Below are 14465 nucleotides of genomic sequence, written 5' to 3'. Positions count from 1 at the left end.
ACCTCTGAGGCTAGGAAAGCATCCTTCATAGAAATAATAATGCTCTTATGAAGAAGGCTTTCAAGCTCTTAATTGCATCAGTTGATGACATTTGGGAAGCCAGCGTCTTCCATCAGAGCTGAACTCTTTCATGACATTCTGATTAGCTGAGAACCTGAACATTCCTTAACCACTCTGAATCTCAGTTTCCTCCTTTGTAAAATGGGGAAACTAACCCCCACTCACAGTGTTGTTGGGGTAATTTAATGAGACAGTGTATGAAAGCAGGTAGCATAATGCCACTCACGTAGTAGAGACTCAGAGACTCAGTGACTTTCTCTCTCTCTCTCTCTTTTTTTTTTTTTTTACCATTTAACTCTCTTTTCTTTTAAACTTTCTGATTTCAGCTGCCTGTTGGGTGAGGAGCACCACCTCTCAAGGGAACCTGGTCAGGGTCATTCTCATAGCACCTGACATATGCCCCCATGCTGGGGAAGAGCTCTGAGTGTTCAGGGGGTAATGCTGATGTGAGAGACCCTCCGCCCCCCATATATGCTCTGCAGGGTTCCTAACTTCTAGACCTCAGATGCTTCCAGGTCCTTAGGAAACATTGCAGTAAGGTATGGGAGGGGTAGTTACCCTGTCCCCAAATAAGTGTGAAACTAGGAACTGGAACCCACCGGCCTCAGGAGGCAGAGACATTCTGAGGCCTTGCTATCTGTCCAGGGCTCAGGACAGTGCTAAGGACAGAAAAGTGTCCCAGACTGTTCCCAATGTGGCTTCAGACCTCCTACTGGCTTTGTCTTGTACTGACCAGTGGGAATTCTTCCCACAAAGCAATCGACACTTGTTGCTGAGCCATAGAAGGGAGTTTCTGGAGCTCTGGGCAGAGAACAGACTCTGGCAGGTGGAGGGTCCAGCCTCCTACCTGCTGAGGTCCTCCATCCCACAGGACCCCCAGGAGAGAGGGCCAGTTTCAGCAGCACACCCTGCTCTTTAAGAACTGGAGGTGTTGGGTGGGTGGGTACAAATGTTTGCTCTTCACACCAGGGCCAGTATTTAGCGCCAGGTTTTCCATGCTTCAGATACTACAATTCAGATACACACAATTCCTGTGTGATGTTTTACAAAACCCAGAATACGTGAATTTCTTCAAAAGAAACAGTTCTTATTAAAATTCAGTCATACCCAATTGAACGTCAGCAAACATACATTGTTTCCTGAAGTGCTACGCTACTCTTCTGAAGAATCTGACACTCAGCTTCTTGTCCCCTTCATCCTGAAATGATGCCATTACAGCATCAGTTAGAATCAACACAACAGAACAAAGTAGCAAGTGTTTATTATATACTTATATAGTACATTATAATTTAGTATGTAGTGTATACAATATTATATGGTATTGTGTGGGCCTAGAATTGGCCACCCCAAGGTTTGTCTCTTTGGCGTGAGGATTATTTGGGGCTGGTTACTTTTAATAAAAACTGCAGACAGGAAAGGAGCTCTGAGAAGCAGAGTTCCTTTGCTAAGAAACATTTACATTTGTAAGGGAAATCTCCATTTGTAAAGTTGTCTCCCTCTCTGTACCAGGAAGAAGGGGGATGACCTTATCTCTAGAAACTCCTATCAATACAGAATGCAAGGACTTAAATCTGCATAATAATCTTATTCCTGTTTCTGGTAACCTCCTGTAACTGACTCCCCCACCCCCAACATCCTCCTTTTTCTTTAGCTGAACATGATATTTAAGGTGGTGGCTTCAGCCATTTTGGTGAGTTGCTCAGCTTGCCCGAGCCTCTCCCATGTATACATGTTATAAAGCTTTGTTTAATGTTCTCCTGCTATTCTGTCTCATGTGAATTTAATTTGTTCTCTGGCCAGAAGAACCCAGAGAAGGTAGAGGAAATGTCTTTCTCCCCTACAGTGTATTATTATGCTATATTTAAGTATTTTAAAAATCACATTTACAATTCATCATGGTTAAGTATGGCATGCGTGTGTGTGTGTGCGTGTAACTGACGGTCCTATAGTTGGGTATGACTTATGTGTATTGTGCCTGCAACATGAAGAAGTGTGGGAACCAATGTCATTACACAGATACACTTTAAATAAACATTCAGGAGTCAATTCCTGAACTGCAGTCAATGGTAATTATCAACTTGTGGTTTATTCACTTCGTGTGTTTATCTGAAAACAATTGTAATTTGGGTATGTTTCCTCCCCGGCTTGACCAATTTCCATGGCCATCCGTTAGCTGCTTTAGAGGATGCCAGTTTGTTTGGGTATTAGCCCTCAGTTCAGACAGAAATAGAAAACTGGGGCAAAAATATCCCACAATAAGTTCTTAGGCCACAGTTTTCAATTCCATTAACTAAGAATTGATGGAGCTTTGACCTTGTGCCCCCACCACCCAGGTAGCTAGGAGTGTATTACAAGAATAGGAAAACACTATCTCTTTTCCTGAGTATTCTTCTCTTCCCATGAGGAAGCAAGACATAAATGAGCAAATCAGAAAAAAACAGAAGTCATTACATAATAAAGAGTTAATTGGGAGGAGGGTGGGGAGGACCAGAATGGGCAAGTGTCACTGGGACACACTGAGGAAGAAGCTGCCCCCTGGTGTAGGCCCGGGAAGGACGGGAGTGTTGATGGGGGTACAGAGGGCAGGGAGTGCTCCAGAGGGACCACAGAGCAATGTGGAGAAGAGTGTGAAGCGTGATTGGGGGTCTGGATGGTCTGCATAGCTACTTTCTCCACCAGCAGGGGTAATTAGGAGATGACTGTATGTATAAATCTGGGCCATGGCCAAATAATATCCAATTTGTTTATAAACTTCATTTTTAAGGACTATTAATTCAGCCCCCTTTCTAAGCAGTAAATTAACATTTTATGAAGGGTAAGCCACAGACACAAAATTGAATGCCTCTTTAAACACCATGATCACCAGCGGTGTATCCAATTTGTCATTACTAAATTATGTATTAGATTAAATGCCTGGTCATATGTTCAGGATTTTTTATTGCTAATTACTTTTTCTTTCCAGATTTTCCTCCATGGAAACAATTTAAACAGCCTTCACCAGCTAATTCACCCTGAATTTTTGCCCTCCGAATTTGGAGGAACCCTCCCTCCTTATGACATGGGAACATGGGCCCGGACGTTGCTCGGTCCTGACTACAGTGACGAAAATGACTATACTCACACTTCCTATAATGCAATGCATGTGAAACACACATCCTCCAACCTGGAGAGAGAATGCTCACCCAAGCCGATGAAGAGGTAAGGCCTGGTATCAGAGCCTCCCAGTTACAGGTCAACAGGCATGTTTGACTTGGGCCTTCTGTGGGTTAAGTAATTGAAGATCTTTATGGGCACACATTGAGTAAAATGAATTGCAATACATTCTCAGCTGATTTCACCAGAATTGAAAGCAAATTGGGCTTGGCTTGCCCAGAAATATAGTTGTCCCCATTGTGTTAAAGAAATAGTTAAAGGCTAGGACATCGCTCATGTCATGATTACAGTCCTAGGCCCTAGGGAATCTGTTAATGTACAACAATGAAATGGTGGACCTTTGAGATATGCTGAAGGAAAAAGCAATCTGCTAGAAAATGTTCCTATCATCCATGTGTTTGGAACCATTTACTGGACATTTACTTGGCTGCAGGCACTGATTAGGCACTGGGAGCACAAATAGAAATGAGAAGTGTGCCTCAAGAAGATCTGCCAAGTAAGACTTGTAGCAAGGTATTGATAAAGCAGGTCATATTTGAGCTGGGCTCTGAAGGATGGAAGTCAGCAGCCCAGGCTTAAGAAAAAGGGGAAAAAGTTGGAGCCAGCCTGGTGGTGTAGTGGTTAAGTGTGTGTACTCTGCTTCCGTGGCCCGGAATTCACAGGTTCAGATCCCAGGCATGGACCTGCACATCACTCATCAAGCCATGCTGTGGTGGCATCCCACATACAAAATAGAGGAAGATCGACACAGGTGTTAGCTCAGGGTCAATCTTCCTCACCAACAACAAAAAAAAAAAAAAAGGGAAAAGGCATTCCAAGCAGAGGAGACATCCAGAGGCACAGAGGCATTAGAGGTATGGGATATACTAGTGTGGCAAATAGGGTCAGGAGATGAGAGTGGACGTGGAATAATGTTCCAAAGATTGTTGGATCCTGGTGGGGTAGTACACTGCATACTGTATTCAGTGGAGTGCCATGAAAGAGGGGCTTTTTAAATTGATAAACAAATAATATATGTGTACCTTCTCATTATAAGAAGTAAAACCTTAATTTTAAGGCTAAAATCCTCTTCGACTGCTATCCTCAATCCCAATCCCTCCCCAAAGGGAACCACTGTTATCAGACTGGGATGGACCCTTCCACTCTGTCTTCCATACATTGCACTCATCTATACACATCTGAAGAAAATACCTAATGCTGTGTAGTTTGCTCGGGCTGCTGTAACTAGACATCTTAAAGAACGGAAATCTATTTTCTCACTGTTCTGGAGGCTGCACTCCAAGATCAAGGTGTTGGCAGGATTGGTGTCTTCTGAGGCCTCTCTCCTTGGTTTACGGATGGTCATCTTCTCCGTGTGTCTTCACATGGTCTTCCTTCTGTGCGTGTCTGTGTCCCAGTCTCTTATAAGGGCACCAGTCATATTGCATTAGGGCCCACCTCATTTTTCCTTAATTACCTCTTTGAAGACTCTATCTCAAAATAGAGTCCCATTCTGAGGCACTGGGGGTTAGGACTTCAATACGTGAATTTGGGAGGGAAAACAATTCATCCCATAACATATGGTTATGTAACTTTTTTCTGTATCAACGAATCTAGAGCTAGCTCATGTTTTTAATGCTGCGTAGTATTCCAGAACATGGATTTATCTCTTTACCCATTTCTCTATTGATGAGCATTTAGGTTATTTCTGACTTTTTTCTCTGTCCCAAACAAAGCCCAATGAATGTCCTTGCTACGCCTCCTTCGTTCTCACAGGAAAGTTCCTCACAGGGTAGACCCGGAGCCCTACAGTTGCTGGGTCAGAGGGTGTGTGCATTTTAGATCTAGTCTACACTGCATAGAGGCTCTTCAAAATGACCGTACTGATTGACGCTCCCACCAGGAGTGTGTGAGACTCTCCTTGCCCAGACCCTTGAAAAGTATTTGCTATCATCAGACTTCAATTTTAATCATAATCCTGATGGTGGGACAATCCCATGTTATTTTTTGCTTTCATTTGTATTCACCCATCAGACATAGTTAAGCAGAGAAATGACATAATAAGGTATGGGTTTTATAAAGATCATGGAATGAGCAGGGAAAAGGAGACTAAAAGCCACAGAACACTGATATGGGGGCTCAGGGGGGAAGGTGAGGGCTAGCACCAGTGCTGAAGCAGTGGAGGACGGGCTGAACTCTGGAGAAGTGTGGAGAAGGAGGAGCGTCAAGGTTAAAGTCTCCTTTGGATGTCTGGGCTCATATTGATCCTGAACCAAGAAAGAGTGTCCAGGACGAGGGTCCCCACATTTCCTGCTCAGTTATGAATACCACACTCAAGTGTCCAGAAAACCTCTCCTCTGGTGGTGGAAGGATCTGGAAATTCATTGACTCCCCAGGTTAGCAGCGGGCATTCTCTGTGGAGTGTTGGTCCTGGTGGCTGGGATGTTGACTTTGTGTCTCTACAGTGAAGGGACTGACCTTACTAGCATGGGTGAGATGGTCTGGCCTTAGTCTTGACCTACTCTCAGTCCAGCTGACAGCACAATAATGACAATGATAACAGCTCACATGACTGATAGTGTTCTAAGCCCTTCACCTGCGTTCTCTCTTTAAATCCTCACCACAATTGTATGAGAAAGGTATTATCATTATTCTCATTTCACAAATAAGGAAACTGAGACACAGAGAGGTGAAGCAACTGCCCAAGTCACACAGCTAGTAAGTGGACAAGCTGAGATCCAGACCTGGGCAGGCTGGCTCCATACTCTGTGTTCGTGTTCTCTATGAAATACGACATGCTGCCTGCTTTTCCTCATACTGTTATCCTCAGCTGTAGTGCCAGCCTTTTCTCCCTGATCCTGCCATGGGCAGAGACAATGACATCTTATGTAGCCTGTCCTTAACCCCTCTCTAGAGACTTAGATAAAGCCATCATACCCTTATATGTCTGAATTTCCAAAGTCAAGTAGCATAAAATAGGAATTTGCCACTCTTTCCCAGATGATCAGTTACAAAGTTACCTCTCTTTGGGGTGACCAGTCATGTCCGGACTCCAAGTTCCTCCTCTGAATTGATGTTGAGGATCAGAGGAGGTGACAGCTTCCATTATAAATGGTGAGTTCTGGAGGGTAAAGTCTTTCTATAACTTTTACTTACCTTACCCTCTCCCCAAGAATCCAACTCAATGTCCAACACGCAATACACACACAGCAGACGCCCTATACATGATCACTGCATATGAATGTCAACATTGAATGAAAGCCACTACTTCCAAAACCTGTCGTTGGTGCGCTTGTTCAATTGTTTCAACCAAATTGTCCACTCCTAGACAGAAAGAGATAATTTCCCCTGGCTTTCATGGATCCTGTCTTATACGATCTTATAACCCAGTAAGGGAGACAAGATGTGCCCACAAATAACTACAGTACAGTGTAGAATGGGAGAGGGACTGCAAAGGAGGTGTAAGAATCTGCTGCAGAGTTCCGAGGAAGCAGTCCCTAATTCTAACCAGGATGACCCTTAGAGAAGTCTTCATGGAGGAAGGCATAGCTGACCTGGGTTTGGAGAATGGTAAGATATTAGAGTCAGCATCCAAGACTATGATGGGGAAGCTAGTAATTGCGTACATATCTTGTTACCTGATCAAGGCCACCAAGGTATCCTGCCCACTCCTGCTGTCTACTCAAGGTGGTGGCATCCTCGAGTCTTTGCAGCAGCAGGATGGGCAGTGGGGAGACGGTACCAGCAGTGACGCTAACAAGGAGGGACCACCTGTGCTGTTGGACTGTGCCTGCTGTCAGGCGCCTCACTGATGGAGGTCCACGGAGACTGCGAAAATTACAGGGACAGAACAGTCACCATTCCTAGCATCTTTTGACCCCTCAGAACCCATAGAGAAATGGGAAAATTAAAAACAGAATTGGAGACCTTAAAGATCATCTTTTCTGTTACCCACCTGATATGGTGGTCTGTTCTCTGGCCCAGGCTGTTGGCCAGCCTCAGTTTGCACTGTCCAGAGATGATGGGCAGACAGCTATGCGCAGTGTGTTGCCTGAATCATGGCTTTGGGAATCACCTCCTTATGCTGAGCCAGATGCCCTGGGTCTGTCCTCCAGAACAGCGCTGTAACTTCCGGCAGGTAGACGCTGCCTATAGTCCTAACCCCTTCCACAGTTCCTGACAGGCTTCTGGTCCATTTGGAGTCAAATGGGCTTTCGTGGACTGTCCTTGGGACCTAATCACTTTTCATAATGTGGCTTCTGAGCACAAATGACCTCTGAGTTCCAAGTGGCTCAGAACAATGCGTTCTGACACACATGTAGAGTAAAATCCAAGATGTAGGATATTCTCAGTGACTGAGTTATTCTGACAGGCTCTTTTCTTTTCCCAGGTAAACTTGGTACAACCCTTAAGCAGAAAAGCTTTTAAAAATTATTAGCTTAGATGGAAGTTTCTCTGAACAGATTGTTTCGATATTGATCTGTTCTTTAACGTAATGATGCCTCTGAGAGGTTTTGGGTGTGTGGCACGCTCTGCCTCCATACTAAATGGCCCCATGTTTTATAATTTTGACTCCTTGTTTCTGTTTTTTATTTTGCCAATTAGAGTCCATTTCCTTGCTCTCAGGCCATGGACTGTCACTCTCCATTCTTAGGAAAGTCTGAAGCTTCGCATTTCCCCTATCTAATTTACTACTGGAATGTGTTTTAGCTTGGAAAATAGGTACCCAAACTTATTAAAACCGTACAACAAATAACAGTAAATAGGCTTTGTATTCACTATAATTATTTTGTCTGAAATAAGACAAAACTCCAACTGAACTGCTTTAAACAATAACGAAAAGTTATTCCACCTGATGAGAAGTTGCAAGATAAGGTGGCCGTGTGACTCAGTGCTGGCACCCAGAACCCAGGCTCTCACCCTGTGTCCAGTGTGATTACAGACTTCTGGGGCAGGAGACCACACCTGGTTTACACAGGGAGGACGACACCCAAAGCAAAGGAGCGCTGCCGCCCAGGAAGGAGGAGGGAATGGCTTGGGATTGGGAACCAACCGTCTTGCTTCAGGCCTAGGACTGCAGGCCCGAAATTCCTGCCCCATGAAGTACGTGCTTGGTCTTTTAAATCAGTACGTACATTTTGTGACATCTCTTTCAATTATTAGACGTTGTTTATTAATTGCTTTCTGGTTCTAGTCTTTATCTTTGAAAAAGCAATTAAAATGGCTATAGATATTATTTTAAAGGCACACACACACATACACAGAGAAAAATACACTATCTTGAAACAATTACTAGTGGATGATTATTTATTTTGGGGGAGGTTATATTGAAAAATATATATGTATATATTATATATGCATACATGTATATATATACTCATGCATATATGTATATATAGATTGTATATATAAATATATATTGAACCATATACAGATGTATTTATACACACACATATAATTTTTTTTAAAGACTCCTGGTAATAAACCTCATGTAAATTTTATGTTAAGATCTCGATTCCAAGTGAGGAACTGGAGCCCTTCCCGGGAGCTGGAGCGCTCTGAGCGCAGACTGGTGAGGCAGAGGTGGGGCTGCTGGGAACAGCACAGCTCTGGTACAGCACTCAGAAGCAAAAGTGATGCCCAGCCCCACTGCAGCCTGTGAGACATCGCAAATTGGTCTCAGATGCACAATTTCATTACTCCATTGGTTTCTTCTAATCTTAGTCAGCACTGATGGGAGCTATTGACAATGGAGTTGATGATCTCAAAGAAATAAAGAACATCTCTCCTGGTATTTCTGAGCAAGTTAGAGAAAGGATCTGAAAAGGCAGGCTTTGTGCCATCTGTGAACCCACTAGTGTTCACGGGGAGGGTACACCTGATTTTCCAGGCCTGGGGCACGTGGTTGCCCCGGTGGAAGGACAGGGTGTTATTCTGGACTAAACAGGATTGTTACAGAAAGGGGAAGGGCTGCGGACCAGATCAAAACTGTGTCCCCTCCATACCAGAAGGTCAGGCAGTGTCTGCCAGCGCGGCCAGGGAGAGAAAGCATCTATTTTAGGCCATCCTGTCATTGATCTTGAGTGCCTTCCTCTTGGCTGTGACCCTGCAGCCCGCTTCTGTTTGCAGGATGTACACCCTCAACAAAAATTGTATATAAAATATTAAAATTTTATATAAAAATATATTTTATCATTCTCCTTATTATCAGGTGCTTAGGAAATTTTAGAGCCAGAGAAGTTTCTTTGAGGTCAGCTAGGGGTCATCAGACATTCCATCACCAAAGACCTTTTCTGTTGCCCCCTACACAGTGCGTGCATATGTGTGTGTGTGTGTGTGTGTGTGTACATATACATACTGATGTTGGCTACTGAGGACATTGCATTTATCAAGTAATCACAAATTCATCTTGCCATGATGTAATCAGTATTTTTTCATAGAATTATCTTAAGATCTTTAATCTTCATAAAAACAGTGAATTTACATTTTAATCTTACAGATGGTAAATTTCCATTAAGTTTCATGGAATAACAATAGTGTAAAAACATCCACCCCATCCCCTTGCCCATTCCCGCTTATGTGAAATCGGTGGGACGTAAGTTCGAGCCTCCTCTCTGAGTCTGGGGATTTTTTGTACAGCCAGGCTGCTAGCTGCTTCCAAAAACGTGGTGTCTTTCTTGCCCAGTGTAGATGTTCCACACATATTTAATATTTTTTAGCTTAAAAAATATAAGTAAATGGTGCACATGTGCCCTTTTTTCACTGGTACTAAGATTTTAAAAATATTTTTCTTCCTCTTATTGTCACAGTCAAGGTCCTGAGAAGTCCTACAGGAAAAAAAAGCTGTAGCACCAAAGCTATTTTGTCATAGGATTCTTTCTGGGTAGGACAGCTGTTAACATCTCACAGGACACTTATGTCCCAGAGACTAGAGTAGGAAAACTCTGCTCCCTCGTTTGAACTGGAAAGTCAGGAAACTGATTTAAGTTCATGGAAATCCACTGGTCTGACCATTGACTGACAATTTCCATCCTCATTGTTTCCTGTGAGTCCCCTCCCAGTGTGCTCTGAAGCATCTGCATTTTGATCTTGGCAAAGGCCGGCATCCCTGCTATACAAGAAAAGGAATTTTTTTTTAATGTACTATCTCGTATTCCAGTCATTTAGCTCATCAATTTTCCAAATAAACAGTCGTGTGTCGGGACTGAAAGAGAAACTCCAATCCAGGTGATAGTGGAGCTTCTCAGAAGCCTGGAAATGACCATGGGCAGAAAAGCACATTTTTCCTTCCCTGGTGCAGCAAAAGAGGGGAGCGGAGATACCACTTCACCCAGCCTGTGACATGGCCAGAGAGCCACCCAGGCCAAACAGAGTCGCTCTGAGGAAAAGCAGAGCCAGAGTGACTTGGAAGATACACGGAGAGGTGTTTTAACGTGCAGAATCCAAAGTGGAGAGCAATCCCTGTGCGCACTCTGGTCAAATCCATTCAACAAATATTTAGTGAGCATCTCCTCTGTGCTGAGATCACAGGCTCCATCTTTCATGGACTCAAAAGACCAGGGTCAGCAAAGCACCTCAGTGCAAAAAGTGAGAGCATTGTACCACCCCTGTGGAAGAGCCCAAACATGACATTTTGGTTATTAATTCTCGACTGACTTTACAAGTTGACATGACATAGCAATGATTCTGCTGCCTTCGGTAGGTATTTACATTTAAAGATGTTTGTTCCCAGGCTTTTTTTTTTTTTTTTTTTTAGCTATATGGTAACACCATTCATATAGTCAAAACTGTTAATTCCTGTAATTTCCAGGAATGTCGGGGCTAGTTTTTGATGTAGCCTGATCATAAACAGAGATTGGCTGAGTGTATGCAATAGCTCCTGTTGTTATCTGTTTATTTATTTATTTATTTATCATTATTTTTTTAAGATTTTATTTTTTTCCTTTTTCTCCCCAAAGTCCCCAGGCACATAGTTGTATATTCTCAGTTGTGGGTCCCTCTAGTTGTGGTATGTGGGATGCTGCCTCAGCGTGGCCCGATGAGCAGCGCCATGTCCTTGTGTAGGATTTGAACCAACGAAACCCTGGGCCATCTGCATCGGAGCGTGCCAACTTAACCACTCAGCCATGGGGCCAGCCCCTGTTATCTATTTATTAAACCTTCTGCACTTATCAGGGGTCCAGACAATTATTTATAGAGGATGAGCTCCACCACCACTTGTACCGGTAAAGAGTGACTCCACTTTCAGGCCCATCCCAGTCTGCCCTAAATGGTGGGCAATATAAGGGGCCAATGCTGTGGGGTCTTGGCCAGTTGTACTGCGGTAGGACTACTTTTGATCTTTTTGACCAAATACCTTCATCTTTATCTTCCCTAAATACCCCTCCCAGATCCCACCTGGAAGAAGTGAGAAGATGTCATAAAGACATCGTGAGCCCTCTGATATTTTGGGGGAAGGGTGGAGAAAGTGGAGGAAACACCTGGATTGAGCTATTTCTCAGCCAGAAGGAAATTTTAGACCACGTTATTCCCTCCTGGGCCCTGCCTGGGTGGTAAAAGTCAGTTTAACCGTTCTCAGCTGTAAGTAGAATTGCCCATGACCTTGGTGATCTTTCAGCATGTAGTCCTCTTTTTATAGGGTGAATGGATGCATTTGCTGGATAACTACTCATTTCCGGCAGAAGTAATACATCATCATGAAATACGATCCATACAAAAAGGATGAGGGGTGGCAGTGTGGGAACAGGAGGACCCTTGTCTTCTAAGCAGTCAGCGCAGAAAGGGTCCATTTTGCTGTGTGGCCCAGGAACAGATGTTCCATATGGATGTTACGTTCAATAAAATTACATAATACATCATTTCTTAATGAATGACCACAGTCTATGCTGCCCCCTAAGTTGTCTCGTGACTGGTTTCCAACTCAAACAGAATTACATTTCTTCGTTTTGGGGTGTCATTCCTACTCAGGCAGCTAATGCCTGAGATCTCATTGCTTCTAGAAGCAAAGGCCTCTTGGGTAAGTCATAAATGCTCAGTGTTTTATGTAGGTTATTGGATACTGACATGTTTCATGGATGCTGACAGGAATTTGTTAACATTCCTTAAAGAACAAAGGGAAATAGCTGCTTAGCCTCATCGCTACTTGCACATCTGGCTGAGGTGGATATCCTGTTTTTATACAGCCTTCTTTTCTGTGGCAAAAATGCAGAGTGCCGTCTCCTCACAAGCACATCCTGTAAAGCCATGTAACATTAGGGTGAAAGAAAATCTACACAATGAATTTGGTCGATAAGAAAATGAATGAGGTTAGATAAAGCATCATGTACAGGGGTATGTTTCCTTTTTAAAGAATGACATGACAAATTATGAGATAAAGAGATCTAAGCTGCTGGAAGAGCAAAGCAGTAGGGTTGAATTAGAGGGAAATAAACAGATGCGGGTGAACCGACTGGATCTAGTTTCCAATGCAAAGTGTTTGATTACTCACAGTGGGTGTTCTGAAAAAGACTCCTGTTTGCTGATCACCGTGGTCAGACGCAATTACTTGGAAAGGGAGATGTAGTCTAAGCAGGAGAAACAAAGAACACTGTTGGTAAGCAAAGATTTTGCCCGATTCTAACAAAGCTGATGCTGTTTGTGCCCAACATCCAGCCAGCCATGAATCTCTTACAAGCTTTAATGATCGTATGGATGCAAACAAATATTGACATAATATGTGATAAAAATCTCTTTGAATGTCATTCTTAAAAACAGTATGCTGCTTGCTTACGGAATTACAGTTCCTGTTTAGGTTTAGGCAAACCTTGTAGATGTCATTTGGGCTTACGGTGTCCAAACTGTGGTGTCCGAGTTTTGACGTCAAGGCCATAAGTGGGCATTGTTGAGCTTCCGGCATCTCGTTGGGAACTCCCTTATGGCCCCACTTGGATGCAACTGGGTTCCTGTTCGTGTGGTAATCAGCCCCACTGAGCCTTAGCATCTCTTTGCTCCGCTGCTCTGCAGGATGGGCCTCAGGGGCTCTGGGCACGTGGCCCCGCATCCTAATCCCGGCTGCTTGACTTTCAGGCAGTGGTTGTACTGTCTTTTCCTCTCTATTGGTCTTTATTTCCCAATCTCCCCTTATCACACTAGACGCGGGTTCTGATCCACTCCGTCCACTGATTTTCCTAGTTGTGTCACCTTGGGCAAGTCATTTAACCGTGCAGAGTCTCGGCTTTCTCAACCATAAATTGGATGTTACTAACCTCAGGGGCTTACTGTCAATCAGCTGGCAGAGGGTGAGAAAGTAAACCGCAGAGCACTATAGAAGAACAGTACAATACATAGTACGTTTCTTTCTTCCCCAGCATTGTACCTAAGCATGTCCATTTTGTTAGAGTTTTGATTTCTCTCCGTTTCTCACTAACAATGAAAATTCCCAGGCCCCTAACAGAGAAGCAGGCAATGATGTGGCATGGTGGCTTGAAGGGAGATGCTTTGAATTCCTGGTTGGAAGTCGGACTTTCATTGGCCCTTTCCCTTATCTTGCCTTAATTAATGCACAGGGCCAGTTTCAGGCCTTTTGTACCCTTGGAGCCCTGTACCCAGAATGTGGCCAGGCACAGTGGGTGCAGGGCACAGAGGGAAAGCCAAGGAGAGAGAGGAATTAGCAACAGACCCTCCCCCGCCCCCGCCTCTTTTCCTCCCTGTCTGCCCTAAGGGCCTGTCTTCATCGGAGCCCCTATTTCCCAAGCACCCGCCTCCTCTGCTGTAAGCCTGCCCTCTTAGGCTTGGATAGCATTACGTCTTTACTGGTCTTTGTTGGTGTTGATCCTTCTTCTCCAGCCTGTGAATCTAAACTGTTATCCATGTAGTCTTGAGAGTAATGTTTAAAAATCGTAGTGATGCCAGTCCTTTGCCTAACACCCTTCAGAGGCTTCCCACTGGTCTCCTGCATCAGATAAAGGCTGCTCCCCTTATCACAGGCCCTGGCCACACTGGCTTCTGTCCACCCCTTCAATGTGCAGGGCTTTGTCTTCTCCCAGGTCCCCCTGATCTGGGATGTGCTTCCCCTCACTAGGGGACAACTCCTCACTCATCAGACCTGGCTTCTTTCATTCACTTCCCTGAAGGGAGTTCTTCACCATCCCCATCTCGATGAGCCCTCGCTTCCCATTCTGGTGCTCTCTGTCACCGAACTCTGTTTCCTTCTTCATAGGGATCACAATCCCATGATTATAAATCTGGTGTTACTTATGTATTCAATCTCCCTTCTATAGATTATACACTCTCTG

The 14465-nt window shown here is 44.0% G+C and overlaps 1 protein-coding gene across 1 annotated transcript in view; it reads left to right on the top strand.

The window, feature by feature from the left end:
* Nucleotides 1–14465, top strand: part of CLVS1 (clavesin 1) — a 176855-nt gene that overhangs the window by 145050 nt on the left and 17340 nt on the right. Inside the window, exon 5 of the mRNA XM_001496222.7 lies at nt 3023–3258. Within this exon, the coding sequence (XP_001496272.1) occupies nt 3023–3258 (236 nt within the window). The remainder of the gene's footprint in view (nt 1–3022; nt 3259–14465) is intronic.

Source organism: Equus caballus, chromosome 9 (assembly GCF_041296265.1).
Source record: "Equus caballus isolate H_3958 breed thoroughbred chromosome 9, TB-T2T, whole genome shotgun sequence".
In the NCBI taxonomy this organism is placed as follows: domain Eukaryota; kingdom Metazoa; phylum Chordata; class Mammalia; order Perissodactyla; family Equidae; genus Equus; species Equus caballus.
The sequence above is the reverse complement of the archived record's forward strand: the minus strand, read 5'-3'. Positions and strand labels throughout refer to the sequence as shown.